Raw genomic sequence first — 16866 nt, 5'->3', positions numbered from 1 at the left:
ATGAATGCTGGTAGCTGGCTTTTCAGGAATTAGGAAGTTACCAGGAGAGTATGGCTGTCACAGAGTGAGAACAATATCTCCTACTGATAAAAGGGATATTTTATTTTGAAAAAATAGGCTTGCAATAGCACTATGGTATCAAGATTTCTCTTGACTCTCATCTGCATCCACTGTGGCTGTTTCATAATCTTGTACATCAGTATTTTAATTGAAGATGATTTATCGGTAATAGGAATATTAAACTAATTTTCATTCATTTGCAAAATGAACATTACTTTAGAATCTGCTATGGCTTTAATAATTAAGACTGCATTATGTGCATAAACATCGCCATTTGAATTAGCTTAAATGATGTTGATAAATGAAATTATATTTTAAAGTATTTGCTTCCCATCCCTTCTCTTCCCCCAAAATAAACAGGGTTCTTCCACCATGACTTAATGTATGACGAATGCATGTTGCAAAAATGTCATCAGGCTCAGAACCCGTAAACGCTTTGGCAATCCAGCTAGTAATATATGGTTTATTATTGCTTTATTATGTCTTACTAGGTGGCAGAAAAAGTGAACTCATTCTGCTGTTGTAAACCAGCCCTGGGCTGCAGAATAAATGGTAGTTGAGAGTTAGTGAAATAAAGCAGGAGTTCTGTTGAGAACTCTGTATTTTCATTCTTTTTCCTCCTCATGCACAAGTGTGTGTTTTAGATTCTTCATTCGGTCTTGGAAGTCAAAACGTTTGCTATCAAAATTACATGCTCTTAAGCAAATGCTGTCAGCATTCAGCTAACTTTTAAACACTTGGATCTTTATCTGTCCATCTCAACTGGATTTGTTTTCAAGGCAAATTTCCTATTGCAGCGTAGGGAATTTTGCTGTGGGTATAAACTTACGGTGATAACACTCTCTATGGAAAAAATTGAACGTACATTGACAAATGAACCCAAAGAGTTTCGTAAATGGACATGCAACTCTACAAAATGTAGCAATCAAAGCCTCTGCCACACATTTATTCAGGCTTCGCTTAAGCCAAAAAATGCTGGGTCAGGCGATTACGTTTCATTTTTGTTCTGCAAAAGAGAGGCGGAGGTGGAGGTTGGATGCTGGTGTCCTTATCAGTATTGAGTAATATCTCTCTTAAGGTTTGGTGTTTGATAAGAGTGGGCAGAGACAGAAGGTGGAAAAGGCGGGATGGGAGTTGGTCTGTTAATGACAGCTCATATCCTGTGCTCCTGCTGGCCTGGGAGGTGCCTAGAAAAAGCCCAGTGTCTGACTACGGAGCCTTTTCCCTGGGGAACTTCTGGCTTCTCCTCATTCCCAGCTGCCACAGCAGTTAAAAGATACATAAGAAGGTATTTAATGCTTTCCTAATGTATTTCGTTAGTCACCTCTCATCATTGCCACGTCCATCCTTGTGGAGGAAAACAAGGAAAACATTACCACTGAATATGGGAGGGAAGATTTTTTTTTTTGTGATACATCTACTGAAATAAACTTTACAGCCTGACATGATTTGGTTTGCTGGGATATAGCAGTAATATTGAGGGACATCGTGTGTATATGGCTGAAACAATGGACATCCAACAGAAGAGAGGTCAGTTCTTCCGCTGCCGTCTGTACACCTGGAAGTGTACAGACACCTTGTCCTGTGGGACCTTGCCAGCACAAGGATAGTCCACTTTTTAACACAATTGACTTGAAAGACCCATGAGGAGAAGAAAGCACTTACAGCTTCCATGGACTGCTTTGTCAGGGGAGGCTCAGCGCTCTCGTAATCAGTTTACTGTAATGTTGAAATAACCTTCCTTGTTTTTATCCTCGAATGTATTCAAACTTGCCCCTTTGGAGAAAATCTGCTATGGAGCCTTCTGCTCCCTGTACCCGACATGTAGGGCTCTGCTCCCTCACATGCAAAGCAGGGACTGGCGGTGCCCGTGGTGTTTCCCTTTTTCCACGCCTGCTCCCTCCTGCTCCGGGAGTGTTTGCGGAGCCAGTGGGGTGGACCAGGGAGCGACAGCAGCAGCTGCCGGGTGTCGCAGCAGGAATGCGGACCCACCTCTCCTAAGGATCAGCTTCCCGCCCTCGGCTCCCTCCGCTTGGAAGGTAAGCCTGCTCCGTATACAGCTCCGGCGTGCTTTTCGTTTCAGTGAGGAACATGCCATGAAATACCAGCTGGAAACGCTGCCGAGGTCCTGACGTTTCCAGGCATGTGCATGTGACCTTGGGTGGACGTGCCGGAGTAACGTAGGGATACTTGCTGGCATGGCACGCTGGGGCTGACGGAAGGGTGGGCACCAGGAAGAAGCTGGAAAGCTTGACTTGCAGCTACAAGTAGTGAGGGAGCCGACTGACTTCCGTGCTTGTTTTTTTTTTCTCTTAACTTTTTGACTTGTTTTAAGTGCGGGATGGAAATTCTCTCTCCAAATCAGACTTCTAAAAATCACTGTGGGTGTGATTTCTGTATTAATCTTAGGGTTTTTTTAACTGATATATGTGACTTAGGTAGGTAGCTTTCAACGGAGCACGACTGAGCACATCAGGGTCAGAATTAATACTTCTGACTGTTGAATGCTTATGGAGCGTCTGATGCTGAGCAGGTAAAACCTGCCAGCTTAAGAAAGAAGCGGTGCAGATGTGTGATGTGTGATACAGCCATTGGCTGGCAGCCCTGGGGTACAGCCATGTCAGGCTGAAAATGAAAATGTGCAAAGTAAAAGAATTGCGGTACCCACATGAGTGAAAACACAGCTGAGAGTGGCACGCAAACATTATGATAGATAGTCCCTTGCTTGCTCCTCCAAGAACAGCAGATCAAGTGAGCACAGAAAATACATCTGCTTAAATGGTTTGTTTACACAGTACTACTATTTTACTATTTTGGATACTCAGCACTTGCCTCTTACAAAAAATAAATAAAAATACAACCTCCCCCTAGTCACAATCAACTTAATCTCTTGGCCTCTTGTTAGGTTCTGCTCTGGGAAGAAAAACAGGTGCCAAGAGACCAGTGACTGTAATACAAAGAAGTAATTGAAAATAGCACAGTACTTTAGGTGACGTCTATGACATGCTTTTACTTAGCACCTGTTTACTATGTTGTCCCTTGCAAAGTAAAACAGGAAATATACAGTTACTAACAATGTTTTAGAAAGCCCTCAGAGTAAAATAACCATTATTTCTATGTAGGAACAGGAAATGTACTCCCATAATTATATAAAAGCAAATTCTCACACAGTTGGGATCGTGGTCTTTCCTCAGGTTTAATGTTGAAATGTCATGCTAAGCAAGGTGTGGTAGATAACAAGATGACGTCAGCCTTTTCTTGCTGTCTCCTGGGTCCTGGTATATCCATATCCAGGCTCTGGAAGAGCCCTGCATCCAGTGTCTCTAGTGCTCCCAGATTTCATCTCAATGGCATGAAGTTTGCTGTCATATTTTGTTGCATTCTTAGGTTTTTGCTCCAATTCTCATCTCCAATGCATCGTGCTCCAAATCCCTAGTGCTTGCACAGTCAGCAGCATGAAGCGTCCAGAATATAAATTTCCATTCACAAGAAATGGAGAAATTAGGTCTCTCCCTATCCTAGTATTTTAATGTTCACTTTTTTTTTTTTTTCTTTTTTCTTTTTATGGAATCCAGTGTTCAGGCTGTAACAGTGTTAATTTTTTCTTGTAAGTGCTAGTAGACACTTTTACAAGACTAATGATGGAAAACCTGTTTGTAAAACTGAATACTCTCATCAGCGTCTTATGTTGGAATTATTATGAGTAAGGTCACTTCATGGTCTTGGGTCTTTCTGTAGTAATCGCCTTTGACTTTCACGTGGGTAGGCTGACAAATGAAAACTGTGTCTGGAAGTAGAGAGTATGAAGGTGATTGAAGATTTAAGCTTTAGGGTAGTTAGCTAAGAGTGCTAAGTTACACATAGCGTAAACTCTGGATAAAATCTGGTGTAAGTCTGTATGGACTTACATGTGTTTTGGGTCCAACGTTGCTGGTTCGTTACACCACTGACAGCCTGCTCTTTTACTGACACGGGCATCCATTCCCCGGCACGATGGGGGAGCGACTCCCCTGGCCGTTTGGGAGCCTGCTGAAAGCCGGGGTATCCCTGCCACTGGTGGGACAGGGCTGAGGATCACACGCAGCCGAACGTGCCACTTGAGATGCTCTGGTCCTTATCCGTGATTTAAAACCTTTGGAAACAGACAGGTTAATGGGAGCGGAGGCGCTTCAGGTTTTTCACCTGCGCCGCAAGAATGGTCGGTAATGTGAGCAGCAGCGTAATGTAAGCTGCTTTTTGGATCCCACTGAGGACCTCCTTTGAGGACGTTGAGTGGTACAAAGGCACTCTGCAAGTCCCTCACCACAGGGATAAGTTTCACCCTCACGGAAAAGATTTTGAAGATATGAACTTCTTAATACTGTTTGCCTTCCTGCTGAAGAGCGAGGAAGTACCGCAGCTTTCCTCTGGGTATTATGTCGCTTTTATCCCAGCATTTCCAGGAGATGCAGTGAGGTGTATTTTTACTTTTGTGACATCAAGCTCATATTTATTCCCTCTACTACAGCAGCCCTTGTAGGTTTGACTGGTTCTTTGTGTTTGCCTTGCTACACTCAGTCGTCTGCTAGCTGCCTCACGCTTCTGAAAACTAAGGTAAAAGAGAGACTAAAGAGAAATAATTGTCACTGGAGTAACTTTTTCTTTGTTCTGTGGAAAGTTTCAGAACAGGAACACTCTAAGGTAGTTTGGGTTTTTTTGTTAACTTTTTATATATAAAGTGTATAGACTGCTGTGTGACTGACTTCTTTGACTGCCTTTTCTTCCTGTCCGAGGCTCTGAATATTACATGAGTATAGCATCTATCAAGAAACAAGCGGAGTAGAAAGGAGTGTGCCTAGTTTTGGCTGCCGTTTCTACAAAGACAATTGAAAAATGATAGATGAAAAAGGTTTTTTAGAGTTAGGTATTTGGTTATCTGTCTATCTATGTATCTATCTATCTATCTATCTATGTATCTATCTGTATCTATATCTACCTACCTACCTATTTATTTTAGAAGAGTCTTCTTTTACCGATGTGTTGAGAGGAAGAGGGGGAAAGAAAGTGTCTTGTCTTTACTAGGGATTTAGTGAGATGCTTAAACTGCCAGCTTTACAAAGGGTTGTGTGTTTCTTAATGCACCCCGGGTTGACCAGAGACCATATTCTCATTTAACAGTAGCAAACAGCTTCTGTGTCATTCTGTGTCATGCTTCCCCTCCCCTTGCTCGTAGATGCAGAACCAGCCTTGCGTGTGAATTGCCCCTGAGACAACATGAGCCCAGTTGATGTGGCAACCAGGGGGTGTGTTATAAACCAAGGCATCTGCAGCAGAGCCGCCGAGAGGTTCCCCCCGCGCTGCAGTTTCTAATATTGGCCTTCTGACTTTATTGTTGTGAACTGGAGCCAGGTTATTCTTCTGCAGTTGACTAACAGACTCCACAGCGATCGCCTGTACGGGTATTAGCTCCATTTTAGACGCTCACTGGTCACGTCTTGTATTTAGGGGTGCTCATGGTGCCCACTGAAAGTTTTGCAATTCTTTCTGCATGTCAAAAATCCAAGATGTCACGTCCTGATATTAGAAAGGGAGAATGCACTCTGCATGAACACGTATTAGGGTAGCTCAGACCCAAACACTCAACAGGGAAAGATCAAAAGCCAGGCTAAAGCACCATTTTTAAATATTGTTCCGTATGCTCTCTGTCTCTATGTAACAACATGTGGTGCCAGCTGATCATAATTTTCATTTTACTTGCTCAATAATCTCTGTGAACACGAGTTAGTGCTACTGAGACTTAGCTATTAATTTTCATGGACTTTTTAAATATGAGCATTTAGGGTAGAGGGGTTAGGGGGGGGAACGAATGAAGCTGATAACCAAAATCCCTCTTGAACAATTTGCTGTGATGCCAAACCAACGTTTATTGTTATCGGAGGCAGCTGCCTGCCCTGTCTTCATGCTTCTATTTGTGGATTTTCAACGGCTATAAATGGAAACACACGCTGACCAGAAATCACCACCAGCACTCCCTGACACTTCTCTCTCCCAACTCCAAAAATACAGGGATATCTAACATGTAGTCAGGTTAAATCACTTCTGCTCAGGATATTAGGCTGAGTTTTTTTTTTCCCCTGGGAAATGGAGTTAGAAAAACATGAAAGAAAACTCTCAGGAAGAGGAGCCTCAGAGGAAAAGCAAACGGTAAGAACTGTTGAGAAATGTTGATGTTTTTTTTTTTAAATTTGACAATAAGAAGGAAAGGCAAATCAGCTGTTGTACTTTATAGGAGTATTTCCTGACTTCCTTTAACCACTGACCTTGAAGATTAAAACTCCATTCGTGTTAAATCAATTACAAAGATACATGTCTGTGGAAATTATGGAAATTTGTGAATGCATTTTGTGTGCACTTGAAGTGCAAAAACTGAAATCCAGTTCAATGTCGATTTGTTATCGTAACTCAGATTGCTAGCTAATAGTCTGTGGTTTTCTTGAATTTTTCTTGAGGGACTGTTTCATGTTTTCGCACATTATTTTCCATAACTTTAGTTCAGTAAATGGCAGAGGAAATTGTTTGCCTGTGTCTGGAGCGTGTCTAGAGCTTACTGAAAAGAGGTGTGACCAAAACAAATTATTAAGAGTAAGTGAAAACAGGCAAAACGCAGTTGAGTCCTAATTAGCGTAGGCTTGAAACACAAATTATAATTTGCCTTGCATTAACTGGGTTATTTTCTTGATATCACGAAAAGGACAATTTATTCTTGACTTTGCAAAGCTGTGAAGAAAGTTGGCCATCATTTTTGTTAAGAAACAAATTAGCGCTGAATTTTTTAGCACCTATCTTAAATAGTTGTGGTGTTGCGTTGGTTTGGTTTCGTGGTGGGCCAGCCTTTACTCTTGTTTAATCACAAAGTTTGCCTCTACCAGCCTCAGTTAAGTGAGATTTGGAAAGCTTGTGTGTTAGTTAATAGTTTTAAATACAACTTCACAGAGGCAAGGTGCCTCGGGTAGGAAATACAGGAGGTGCTGAAAAAAAATAATGATCTGGCCTTAAAGTACCTGTTCTTCTTTAAGAAAATAAGTATTTATCTGAAGAGTAATATCTGAAAGAGCATTGCTGAAGCTTCATCATGAAGTTATAATATGAATATTATTTAAAGTTTTACTTGTTTGTTTTCTTATTAATAAATTAATACTTTAGACAGTGTCCTCATTTTCAATGTTTGTGGTTGATATATAAAATATATGGAAAATTCTTCAAAATTAAAAGAAATTATAAAGGTAACAAAAGCTTCAGCAAAACTTTCAAAGGAAACCTGTGAAATTTTATTCTAGCTCATGTGTGAGGGAAATATATAGCAATGTAATTAGACAGTATGACTATCTAATTGTGGGCTGCATCCTGATGCGGAAATAATTGAGCAGGCAACCTTGAGTGAGGCTTTGTCCAAAATGCAGAGAGCATCATTTGGAACCTTAATGATCTTCTGATGGCTTTCTCTGTGTGCATCATTTACTAATTTTAAGAACGGCAAACTGGAGCGAGCGGGGACCCTGCTGACGGGAGCCGTGTTAACGCCCACACCAGGTCACCCACTGTTTGGTTGTTTCAAAGCTGAATCCTCCTAACAGTTACAGAGCTGAGAGGGTCCCTGTTAGCAGCGGCAGGTGACATCCCTGTGGGCGCTCAGCGAGGGGGACAGAGGAGGCCCTGGCTTGGCAGGTTTCACGTCACTCTGCTGACAGTAGAGGAATGTCCTGGCCTCCGTACCGTTCCTCCCACCCCTTTCCCTTACAACCGAGCCTGAGCCTCCTCTCCATCCCGCCCTTCTCTCTCCCTATTTAGTCTTAGTGCCTTTCCTTCTGATTGCTGGATGGATTTCACTTTGCTCCCACGTTTTTTTCCTGGTTTTGTACCTCCTGGGCTTTTATTGAGGGACTGTTTCATGTTTTCTCACATTATTTTCCATAACTTTAGTTCAGTAAATGGCAGAGGAAATTGTTTGCCTGTGTCTGGAGCGTATCTGGAGCTTACTGAAAAGAGGTGTGACCAAAACAAATTATTAAGAAAAAGTGAAAACAGGCAAAATGCAGTTGAGTCTTTTTCCTTGTTACATGCAGACCACATCAATATTCAAACACTGCATGGGAGCGGTGTCAATCTGTGGTCCAGATACTATTTGTACATGTCACTGTTGAAGTCTGTTCACATATTTAACTTCAGTATAGCAAATAGATAAGCTATTTAATATTATAGGAGCCATGAGGTGTACATTGTCAATATTATATCCTATCAACTGAATGATACTTTGTATATGTATAATTGGATGGTACTTTTCTCTAAAAAATATGTTTCAGAGGGGCATAGGATAACTCAGGTGCAAAAGGAGCTCAGGAGATCTCTAGTCGAGCTTCCTGCTTAAAGCAGCTATGGGATCAGACCAGGTTTCTCAGGTCTTCATCCAGTAGGGTCTTGAAGACCTCCAAGGGTGGAGACTGCACAACCTCGTTAGGCAACCTCCTGCTCTACTACTGGGTTGTCCTCATGGGAAGAACGGTTTATCCTTTTATCAAGTCAAAATCTCTCTTGTTTCAATTTATTTCCATTTCTCTTTCCTCCTGCCATGCATTGCTGTAAAACGCCCGGCCCCACCTCTTTGCTAACCCCCCACAGGGACTAGGGGCTGCTGTTAGGTCCCCCTGGAGGCATCTCTTCTCCAGGCTGAACAAGTCCAGATCCCTCAGCCTCTTGTCACATGGCAAGTGCTCCAGCCCTGACCATCTTGGTGGTCTCCACTGAACTCGCTTCAATCTTTCAGTGTCTGCTATCGGAGGGCCCAAAAACTGGATGCCATATTCTGGAGGTAATCTAGTGAGTGCTCAGTAGAGGAAGATAATTCCTTCCCTGGGTTCACTCATCATGCTCCTGCTAGCACAGCCCAGGATGCTGTTGTCCGTGCCTGCTGCCAGGGTGTGCCAATGGCTCAGGCTCAACTTGCTGCCCACCAGGACCTCCAGGGCCTCCTCAGCAGAGCTGCTCCACCAGCAGTCAGGTCCCAGCCTGGATCGCTGACAGGGGCTCTCCCTTCCCAGGTCCATAATGCTCCTGTTGGCCCATTCCTCCAGGCTCCACTCCTCAGGCCCGTCGGAATGGCAGCCCTGCCCTCAGGCAAGACTGTTCACCCTCAGTTTGGTGTTATCTGCAAACCTGGTGAGTGCCCTGCATCATCTCCTCTGGGTCATTGATGAAGATGTTAAACAAGACAGGTCTCAGGACATAGGCCCTGCAGCACTCCACTTGTTACTGTCCTACAAGAAGTGTACAAAGCATTAACCATGAACATCTGAGCCCAATTGTCCTATAAGCTTTTTAGCCGTCTACTTGTCCGCCACCCAGGCTGTCACGTCCTGGTGTGGATATGAAAATATTGTGTGAAACAGTGTTGGAGGCGAGTGAGGGTAATAGATATCCACTGCTCTCCCCTTGTTCACAAATCTAGATACTTTATCATAGAAGGCTGGTCAGGTATGATTTCTCCTTGGTAAATCCATGTGCTGTTCCCAACCACCTTCTTCCCACAGGTGAGTGTGAGTTGAGTTATCCCAAGTCATCCCTGCTTTGATCCTTATCCACTGCTGGTTGCTCGTTGCTCTCCTCCTCCCTGAACCCTGCTGCTAAGCACAGATACCTGGGAGACTTTGTTGTAGAAGGCCTCAGCAGAGACACCACTGAGTCACCCCAGCCTTATCCATACCTGTTTCCACCTCTTGTGCTGCCTTTTTTTGTGCTGGAGCTCAGTTACAAACTCCCTGTTTAGCCACACTGATGTCCTGATAAATCTGCTTGTCTTCCTGAATATCAGAGGTTGAGGAAGAGGTTGTTTTCACAGATGTGATGGCTTTCCTGAGCTCCTTGTGTTTCCAAGCTGCATCCCATGGGATCCCACTTACTAGCTCCAGGATAAGCCAAAGTCAGCTCTCCTAGGGCCCAGGATCTGTGCTCTGGTACTTGCCTTCCTCACTCCTGCACAGGATCTTCAGCTTCATTATTTCATGGTCACTGCAGCCAAGGCTGCCATTGAGCATCACATCCCTCACCACTTTTTCATCATTTCTGAATAATAGATCCAGGTGTACACAATGGTGGTTGGTCCATCCAGTGCCTGTATCAAGAAGCTATCTTTGACAAATCTTGAGTTTTGTGTACTTTGTTACAAATATTTCTACTTATTTTCAAATGAACAAAGACCTAATCTAGTCTATATCACCCTGAAAATATTCTGATTGCAGAGTGTCAGAGATGCATAATTAAATAGAGACAAGATCATGCTCAAAGTATAACCTCCATAGAGGACAACCTCACACACAGTTTTATTAAGTTGTACTGTACCTTTACATTCACTGCTTACTGTGGATGAGATAAGTAATATAAAATTCTCTACCACTTTGGGCTATTTGTGAAATCTATTATTAAAGAACTCTTGTCCTTACTTCCTGGAGGAAGACTCCTCAGCAGCCAGAATCCTGAAGAGAGTCTTTGTGGGGAGCTGGCTGTGGAAATGGAAGATAATGGAGGGCCCATTTTGTGATGGGAAAATAGAATGGCTCACTATAAAAGAGATTGGACTAAGCAGATGGACTCAATTTTCCTCTTAATAGTTTTGATTTTAGCATAGCTCAGAAGGACAGATTAATTCTAGAGTTTCCCTATTGAAACGATGCCTCGGCTCAAAATAGTCTGTTTACATTCTGAAGTCCTCCTCCGTTAATGCTTATTGCCTCTGTTTTTTGAAATTATATATATATTTCACACTTGTCTTTTTCCTATTTGATCTATCCTCTCCCCATGAAAATACAGAACATGAAGTATTGCATTTAAAATAATGTTTACATTTGTATGTTTAACAGGGAACAATCTATCTCCGTACTTAAGTTTGCATTATAAGGGAGTTTCACTTTCTTGTTATATTAAGTAGCAATAAAGAAAAGAACAGTAATACAGAGAAAACAAGTTAAACCAAATGAATATATGGATCAGAAAGAATGCCACTCACTGCCTGAAATGGCATGAAGGTTAGTTTTTGGGTGAGAGGATGTGCTCTGTAAGAAAGGGCGGCAGGACTTCGTTCAGAGAATAAGTTTGCTTTTCACAAACAATACAGGGATAGAGCTCACAGAGAGCGAGGTTCAGGTCGATTCCACCCAAGTGAAACAACGATTAACCTTTATATGCTGGTAGCAACAGGAAGAGTCCTGTCAAGATCCAGTCCTCTCTGTGGGAGGTGTTGTGGTAAAGACTCCTCGGAGAAGACAGCCTGTTTCCTGAAGTTTGCCACCTAAGGGAGCCCAAACAGATGGAGGGTGGTGACTAATATAGTGATGACTGTCCATCACCAGGTTTAGTTGTTGATTTAACTAGGTGTAAACTCTTAGTTTGACTAGGTGTAAGGTCTTAGTGCAAAGCAGCAGGGAAGGAAGAGGAGCTGAGAGAGGAGCAAGTGTTTCTTTGCGCAGATACAGGGAGTTAAATGCCCGGACAGCAGGATCATAGAATCACAGAATGGTTTGGGTTGGAAGGGACCTTAAAGATCATCTAGTTCCAACCCCCTGCCATGGGCAGGGACACCTCCCACTGGACCACGTTGCTCAAAGCCCCATCCAGCCTGGCCTTGAACACCCCCAGGGATGGGGCAGCCACAACTTCCCTGGGCAACCTGTTCCAGTGCCTCACCACCCTCACAGTAAAGAATTTTTTCCTGATATCTAATCTAAATCTCCTCTTCTTCAGCTTAAAACCGTTACCCCACGTCCTATCGCACCACTCCCTGATAAAGAGTCCCTCCCTATCTCTCCTATAGGCCCCCTTTAGGTACTAGAAGGTCGCTATATGGTCTCCCTGGAGCCTTCTCTTCATCTTTGGCAACAGCAGAAATCTCTGTGGTTGAGTAATGACAGAATGGCTGCTCCTGCCCACAGCATTGGAGAGGAACTGTGCTCACACCTGTGTGACACACCAGCCTGTGTGCCTCTCCTCCTGGTGTCCACAAGAAAATGCCCCTCCAGATTCACTGGGGCGGGTATGGGAAGGAGCCCGGAAAGGCCAAGCTGGGAAGGATGTGCTTGCTGTTCAAGGGAGGCAACTTTCTTTGGAGTGTGTGAGGTGCGCAGGTCCATAGGTTCCTCATGAATCAGGTATCTCATGTCCATGCACAGCCCAGGGTCTGCATGCTTGTACGCGTCTAGCCAGGTCGGTGGTGTAAGATCACAGAACAGCACCCCAGAGGTCAGAATGGCATCTTCTTTTTCTTTAGAGAGAGGAGGTGATAGTCGCTGTGGGTGAGGATGGCAGAGATTCGGAGGAGGTGAAATACAAGCATAAAGCCCGGAGTGCAGAACGTGTAGGTACTTCAGCAGGTTACGCTCTGTGAGAAAGCCAGTGGCACATATACAGAGGACTGCCAGATACAAACCCCTCATTCCCTTTGGCTGTTCTCTTCCGCAACAGAGGACAGGCTGGTGGCTGTGAGGCTGCCAATTCGTGGGGTTCAGACGAGAGGGTAAAGGTGAGAAGTAAAATAAGATTTTTTTTGGTTTTGTTTAAATCTTCTTTCTTAACTGGTTTACTTTACACTTTGACTTTTCTACTTCTGTCTCCTGTAAGAACACACCTACCCAGAAAAGAAACTCGGAAAAACACGTTGTCTGCCTGAATCCGTTCCTCGGTTTGATAATTCAGTACTGAAGCATGAGCATCGTGCTCACCTCAGCATAGCCTATGAAACTGAATACGCACACATACTTGCTATATAGTTAGAGAAGGTTTTATGTGTGCATACATTTAAACGGTTCCTGTTTATCTAAGAGAAAAGCTTTATTTCTTGCTCTGGAGGCTGTTTGTAACCTCCTCTGGGACCTTCTGTCGTGCAGCTGAGTTCAGCTGGGTGAGTTGTCACGCTTAAGACATTTTGTGCTACCTTGTCCCAAATTACAGTAGCCTCAGCTGAAAGGGAGACACTTTCAAATATCCCTGAGCTTTGAAGATCGGGACTGAGGCTTTGTAGTGGCTACAGCGAGAAACTGATAAGATCCTAGCCTGGAGGCAATCGCATCTCACTGTGCAGGCACAAGGAGATGGCCAAGACAGGGCCCCAGCTCGAAGATCAGTATTTCCTCTTGCATACCTAGAGATGAGGCATTCCTGCGTCGCTGTGTGGAGGCATGGATTACTCCAGCAAGGAATCACCAAGGAGGAAGGAATAAACTTGGAGGCTGAAAGCAGCAGGATTTTTTTAGCACTGTTGATGTGATGTTAAACAGGACCAAAACAAGTGGGAAGCACTGAATCCTGGTCCGCCCTCCTTTCTAATCCTGCCACTCAGCTCTGGCCTTGAATTTATGCTGCCTTTTCTTTAACCTAATGGCAGTCATACTGGCTGGTAGAACACTTGAGGTAGGCTTTGGTTGTATCAGTGGAAAAGCAGCTGTCTTGGAGGCATCAGCGCGTTTTTGGCTGGAGGTTACGTGAAGCATTACCATGCAATCTCACCCAGGGATTCAGAAGGAGAGGGCAGACAATTCCTGCAGGGAGTTTAATGTCTTGATAAAAGAGGCTTTTTAGGAACAAGTAAGAGGTGTGTATTTTAACTTTTCGGGGTGAGGAAAGATAAGACCCCCTGTAACAGCTGGATCAACTGCTGCAACGAAGTCATGCAGGGCAATTCAAATTATTGCATTCTGGGAGAGGCAGCAGAGAGAGGAGTATTAGCATGGAGAGACAGCCTGTGCTGATGAATTAAAACGTTTTTGGGAAATGTTTCTGGGCACTGGAACTCTCTTGAATTCAGTTAAATTGAAAGATTGGTCTGCGGTGTGGTATTGGTTTTATATTTAAGTTTTATAATTATATTTTTATATTTTACTGGGTTTGTGTGTCAAGGTTTTGGGGGAGGGGGAGGTACAGGTGTGGCTTCTGTGAGAAGCTGCTAGAAGCTTCCCCCATGTCCAATAGAACCAATGCCAGGTGGCTCCAAGGCAAACTGGCCAACACCATGCCCATCAGTGACGGTGGCAGCGCTTCTGTGATAACATATTTAAGAAAAGGAAAAAAAAAAACCTGCTGCGCTACAGCAACCAGAAGAGAGGATTGAGACTATGTGAGAGAAACAACCCTGCAGACGCCAAGGTCAGTGAAGAAGGAGGGGAGGAGGTGCTCCAGGTACTGGAGCTGAGATTCCGCTGTGGCCCATGGTGAAGACCATGGTGTGGCAGGCTGTCCCCCTGCAGCCTATGGAGGTTAACAGTGGAGCAGAGAGCCACCCACAGCCCATGGAGGACCCCATGCCAGAGCAGGTGGATGCCCAAAGGAGGCTGTGACCCCATGAGAAACCTGTGCTGGAGCAGGCTCCTGGCAGGACCTATGGCTCTGTGGAGAGAGGAGCCCACGCTGCAGCAGGTTTGCTGGCAGGACTTGTGACCCCGTGGGGAACCCACGCTGGAGCAGTCTGTTCCTGAAGGACTGCACCTCATGGAAGGGACCCATGCTGGAGCAGTTTGTGAAGAACTGCAGCCTGTGGGAAGGACTCACGTTGGAGAAATTTGTGGAGAACTGTCTCATATGGGAGGGACCCCACGCTGGAGTGGGGGAAGAGCGTGAGGGAGGAAGGAGCGGAAAAGACATGTGATGAACTGATCACAACCCCCATTCCCCGTCCCCCTGTGCAGCTTGGGGGTAGGTAGAGAAGTTGAGCCCGGGAAGAAGGGAGGGGTGGGGGAAAGGTGTTTTAAGATTTGGTTTTATTTCTCATTACTCTATTCTGATTTGATTGGTAATTAAATTAATTTCCCCAAGTTGAGGGCCTGTTTTTCCCATGACAGTAATTGGTGAGTGATCTCCCTGTCCTTATCTCTACCCAAGAGCCTTTCATCATATTTTTTCTTCCCTGTCCAGTTGAGGAGGGGGAATGATAGAGCATTTTAGTGGGCACCTGGTGTTCAGCCAGGGTCAACCCACCACATTGCCTGAATGACACCTATGTGTAGCTTGAGCGTTAGAATGGGCCAGAGACCATTTACAAAAATAAGTCTGGACATAGAGACGATTATTGAGAAAAATCATGTGTTTTCAAAAGATATCCCTCAGGGAAGTGGGAATGAGTTATAGGTGGTACTTGGGAAGATGTTCACTGACTGTTGCTGCTAACACTGAAATTCAGGACAGACACTAGGAAAAGCTCCTTCATTAGAAGTGTAGGGCAGCACTGGAACAACCAGGGAATTTGTGGACAATATATCCACGCCGGGGAAATTTTCAGGACTCAACTATATAAAGCCATGGCTGACTAGACCTTGCTTCGGCAGTAGTCTTACTTTGAGCCAGATGCTGTAGTGAATGACCTCTGGAGGTCCCTTTTGAACAACATTTCTTTCATTCTTTGATTTTGAAGCTGCACGACTGCATTTGCCAGGAAACATGCCAGCAGCTTTTTCCATCTGCAAGAGACCTTTAACACATTTAACATGGGTACACAATGAGACTATGCTTATCATTAAGACCTCCTCATTCTTGCATTATAAACCTACTGCTTTCAATTCACTGTCCTTTGAATTTTGAAAGCACTCAATAACACAGCAGTGGCATTACATTTGCTACTTTGATAGGAATTCTTGGAAACAGAACTACTTAACAATGAACAGAATAAAAGGAAAGAAGTGATTAATGAAAGGGAGAAAGAAGGTGGACCTTAACTGAGCTAGACTTTCAGGGCAACGGGTAGACAATCAATAACACGGTTCCATGTTTTCAGGATGAAACATTTTCCCTGGGCTAAAACTCAAAGGCAGTCAGAGTGGTGCTGTTATGCTTTTGTGGTCGACCTTCAGCTGAATCAAAGTCCATTTTAAGATGACATTTTTGTCATTATAAAGCCATTATGTCATTATCAGTGGATCTAAGCATTAAAGATGAGCGAACAGGTATGGAACAATCATAATCCTTCTCCTTATATGATTTTTATCAACATCTGGCGTTGTTAGGATGGTCTTCCAGAGACCACACATAGCTGGACTGCCCTTAGGGCTGTGAACCTGTAAGATGTGTGCCTGTTATTGTATTACAAGTCCTAGAATCACTTAATAGTACAAAGGTCTCAGCTTTCATTTTTAAACATATCAATGGTCTCACCACTGTGCTTGCAAAGAGAAGGTTCAGATTGAGACCTGAAAGCAAGTATTACAGTGAAACTGCCTGAGACTGTGACACAGTTGGCACAGTGGCTCTGAAAAGTGTGATACGCCAGTGCAGTGAGGACTCAGGCTGTGGAGAAGATGTTAATTTCATTTTAGTACAGTTTTCAAGATTTCAGAAACTTCTTTTTAGTTTTCTTGAAAATGAAATTGTGTCTGCATATCTTTTTCCTTTAAAATCTGGAGTGTGTCAAAGTATGATGCTGGAGGCAGGGGATAGACAAGGCACTGATCTGGGATGTGCCTAAAGATCTGAAGGGCTTTTCTCTCCAGATCATCATGGACTCAGGCAGAATAGGGAGCTGGACCTGGGTAATCTCTCTGATACACTGCTTTCTGTGAAAAATGAGAGAGGAGAGCTCCCCTTTTCTTCTCACATAGCTTGCTTAGAAATCCTCCTGAATTCCTGCAGCGTAGCAGATTCAGATGAACATTAGTTATTTGGGAGACACCCATTTCTGGGCTTGGCTTACATTGACATAAAGGCCTTTGTCCATGATAGCTGACCAGAAGGCTGTCTATGGCAGGAAAAAAGAAGTGTGCTAACTTATCAACCCGCTGCATTGCATGCCAAATGCTATCC

The 16866-nt window shown here is 43.9% G+C and overlaps 1 protein-coding gene across 6 annotated transcripts in view; it reads left to right on the top strand.

Moving 5' to 3' along the window:
* Nucleotides 1-6062: 6062 nt before the first annotated feature.
* Nucleotides 6063-16866, top strand: part of MLIP (muscular LMNA interacting protein) — a 111968-nt gene continuing 101164 nt past the window's right edge. For all 6 annotated transcript variants that reach the window (XM_063330300.1, XM_063330303.1, XM_063330302.1 and 3 more), the window contains exon 1: nucleotides 6063-6243. In XM_063330300.1, coding sequence (XP_063186370.1) covers nucleotides 6181-6243 — 63 coding nt within the window. In that variant the 5' untranslated portion in view covers nucleotides 6063-6180. The remainder of the gene's footprint in view (nucleotides 6244-16866) is intronic.

Source organism: Chroicocephalus ridibundus, chromosome 3 (assembly GCF_963924245.1).
Source record: "Chroicocephalus ridibundus chromosome 3, bChrRid1.1, whole genome shotgun sequence".
Taxonomy (NCBI): domain Eukaryota; kingdom Metazoa; phylum Chordata; class Aves; order Charadriiformes; family Laridae; genus Chroicocephalus; species Chroicocephalus ridibundus.
This window is presented reverse-complemented; position numbering and strand designations above follow the sequence as displayed.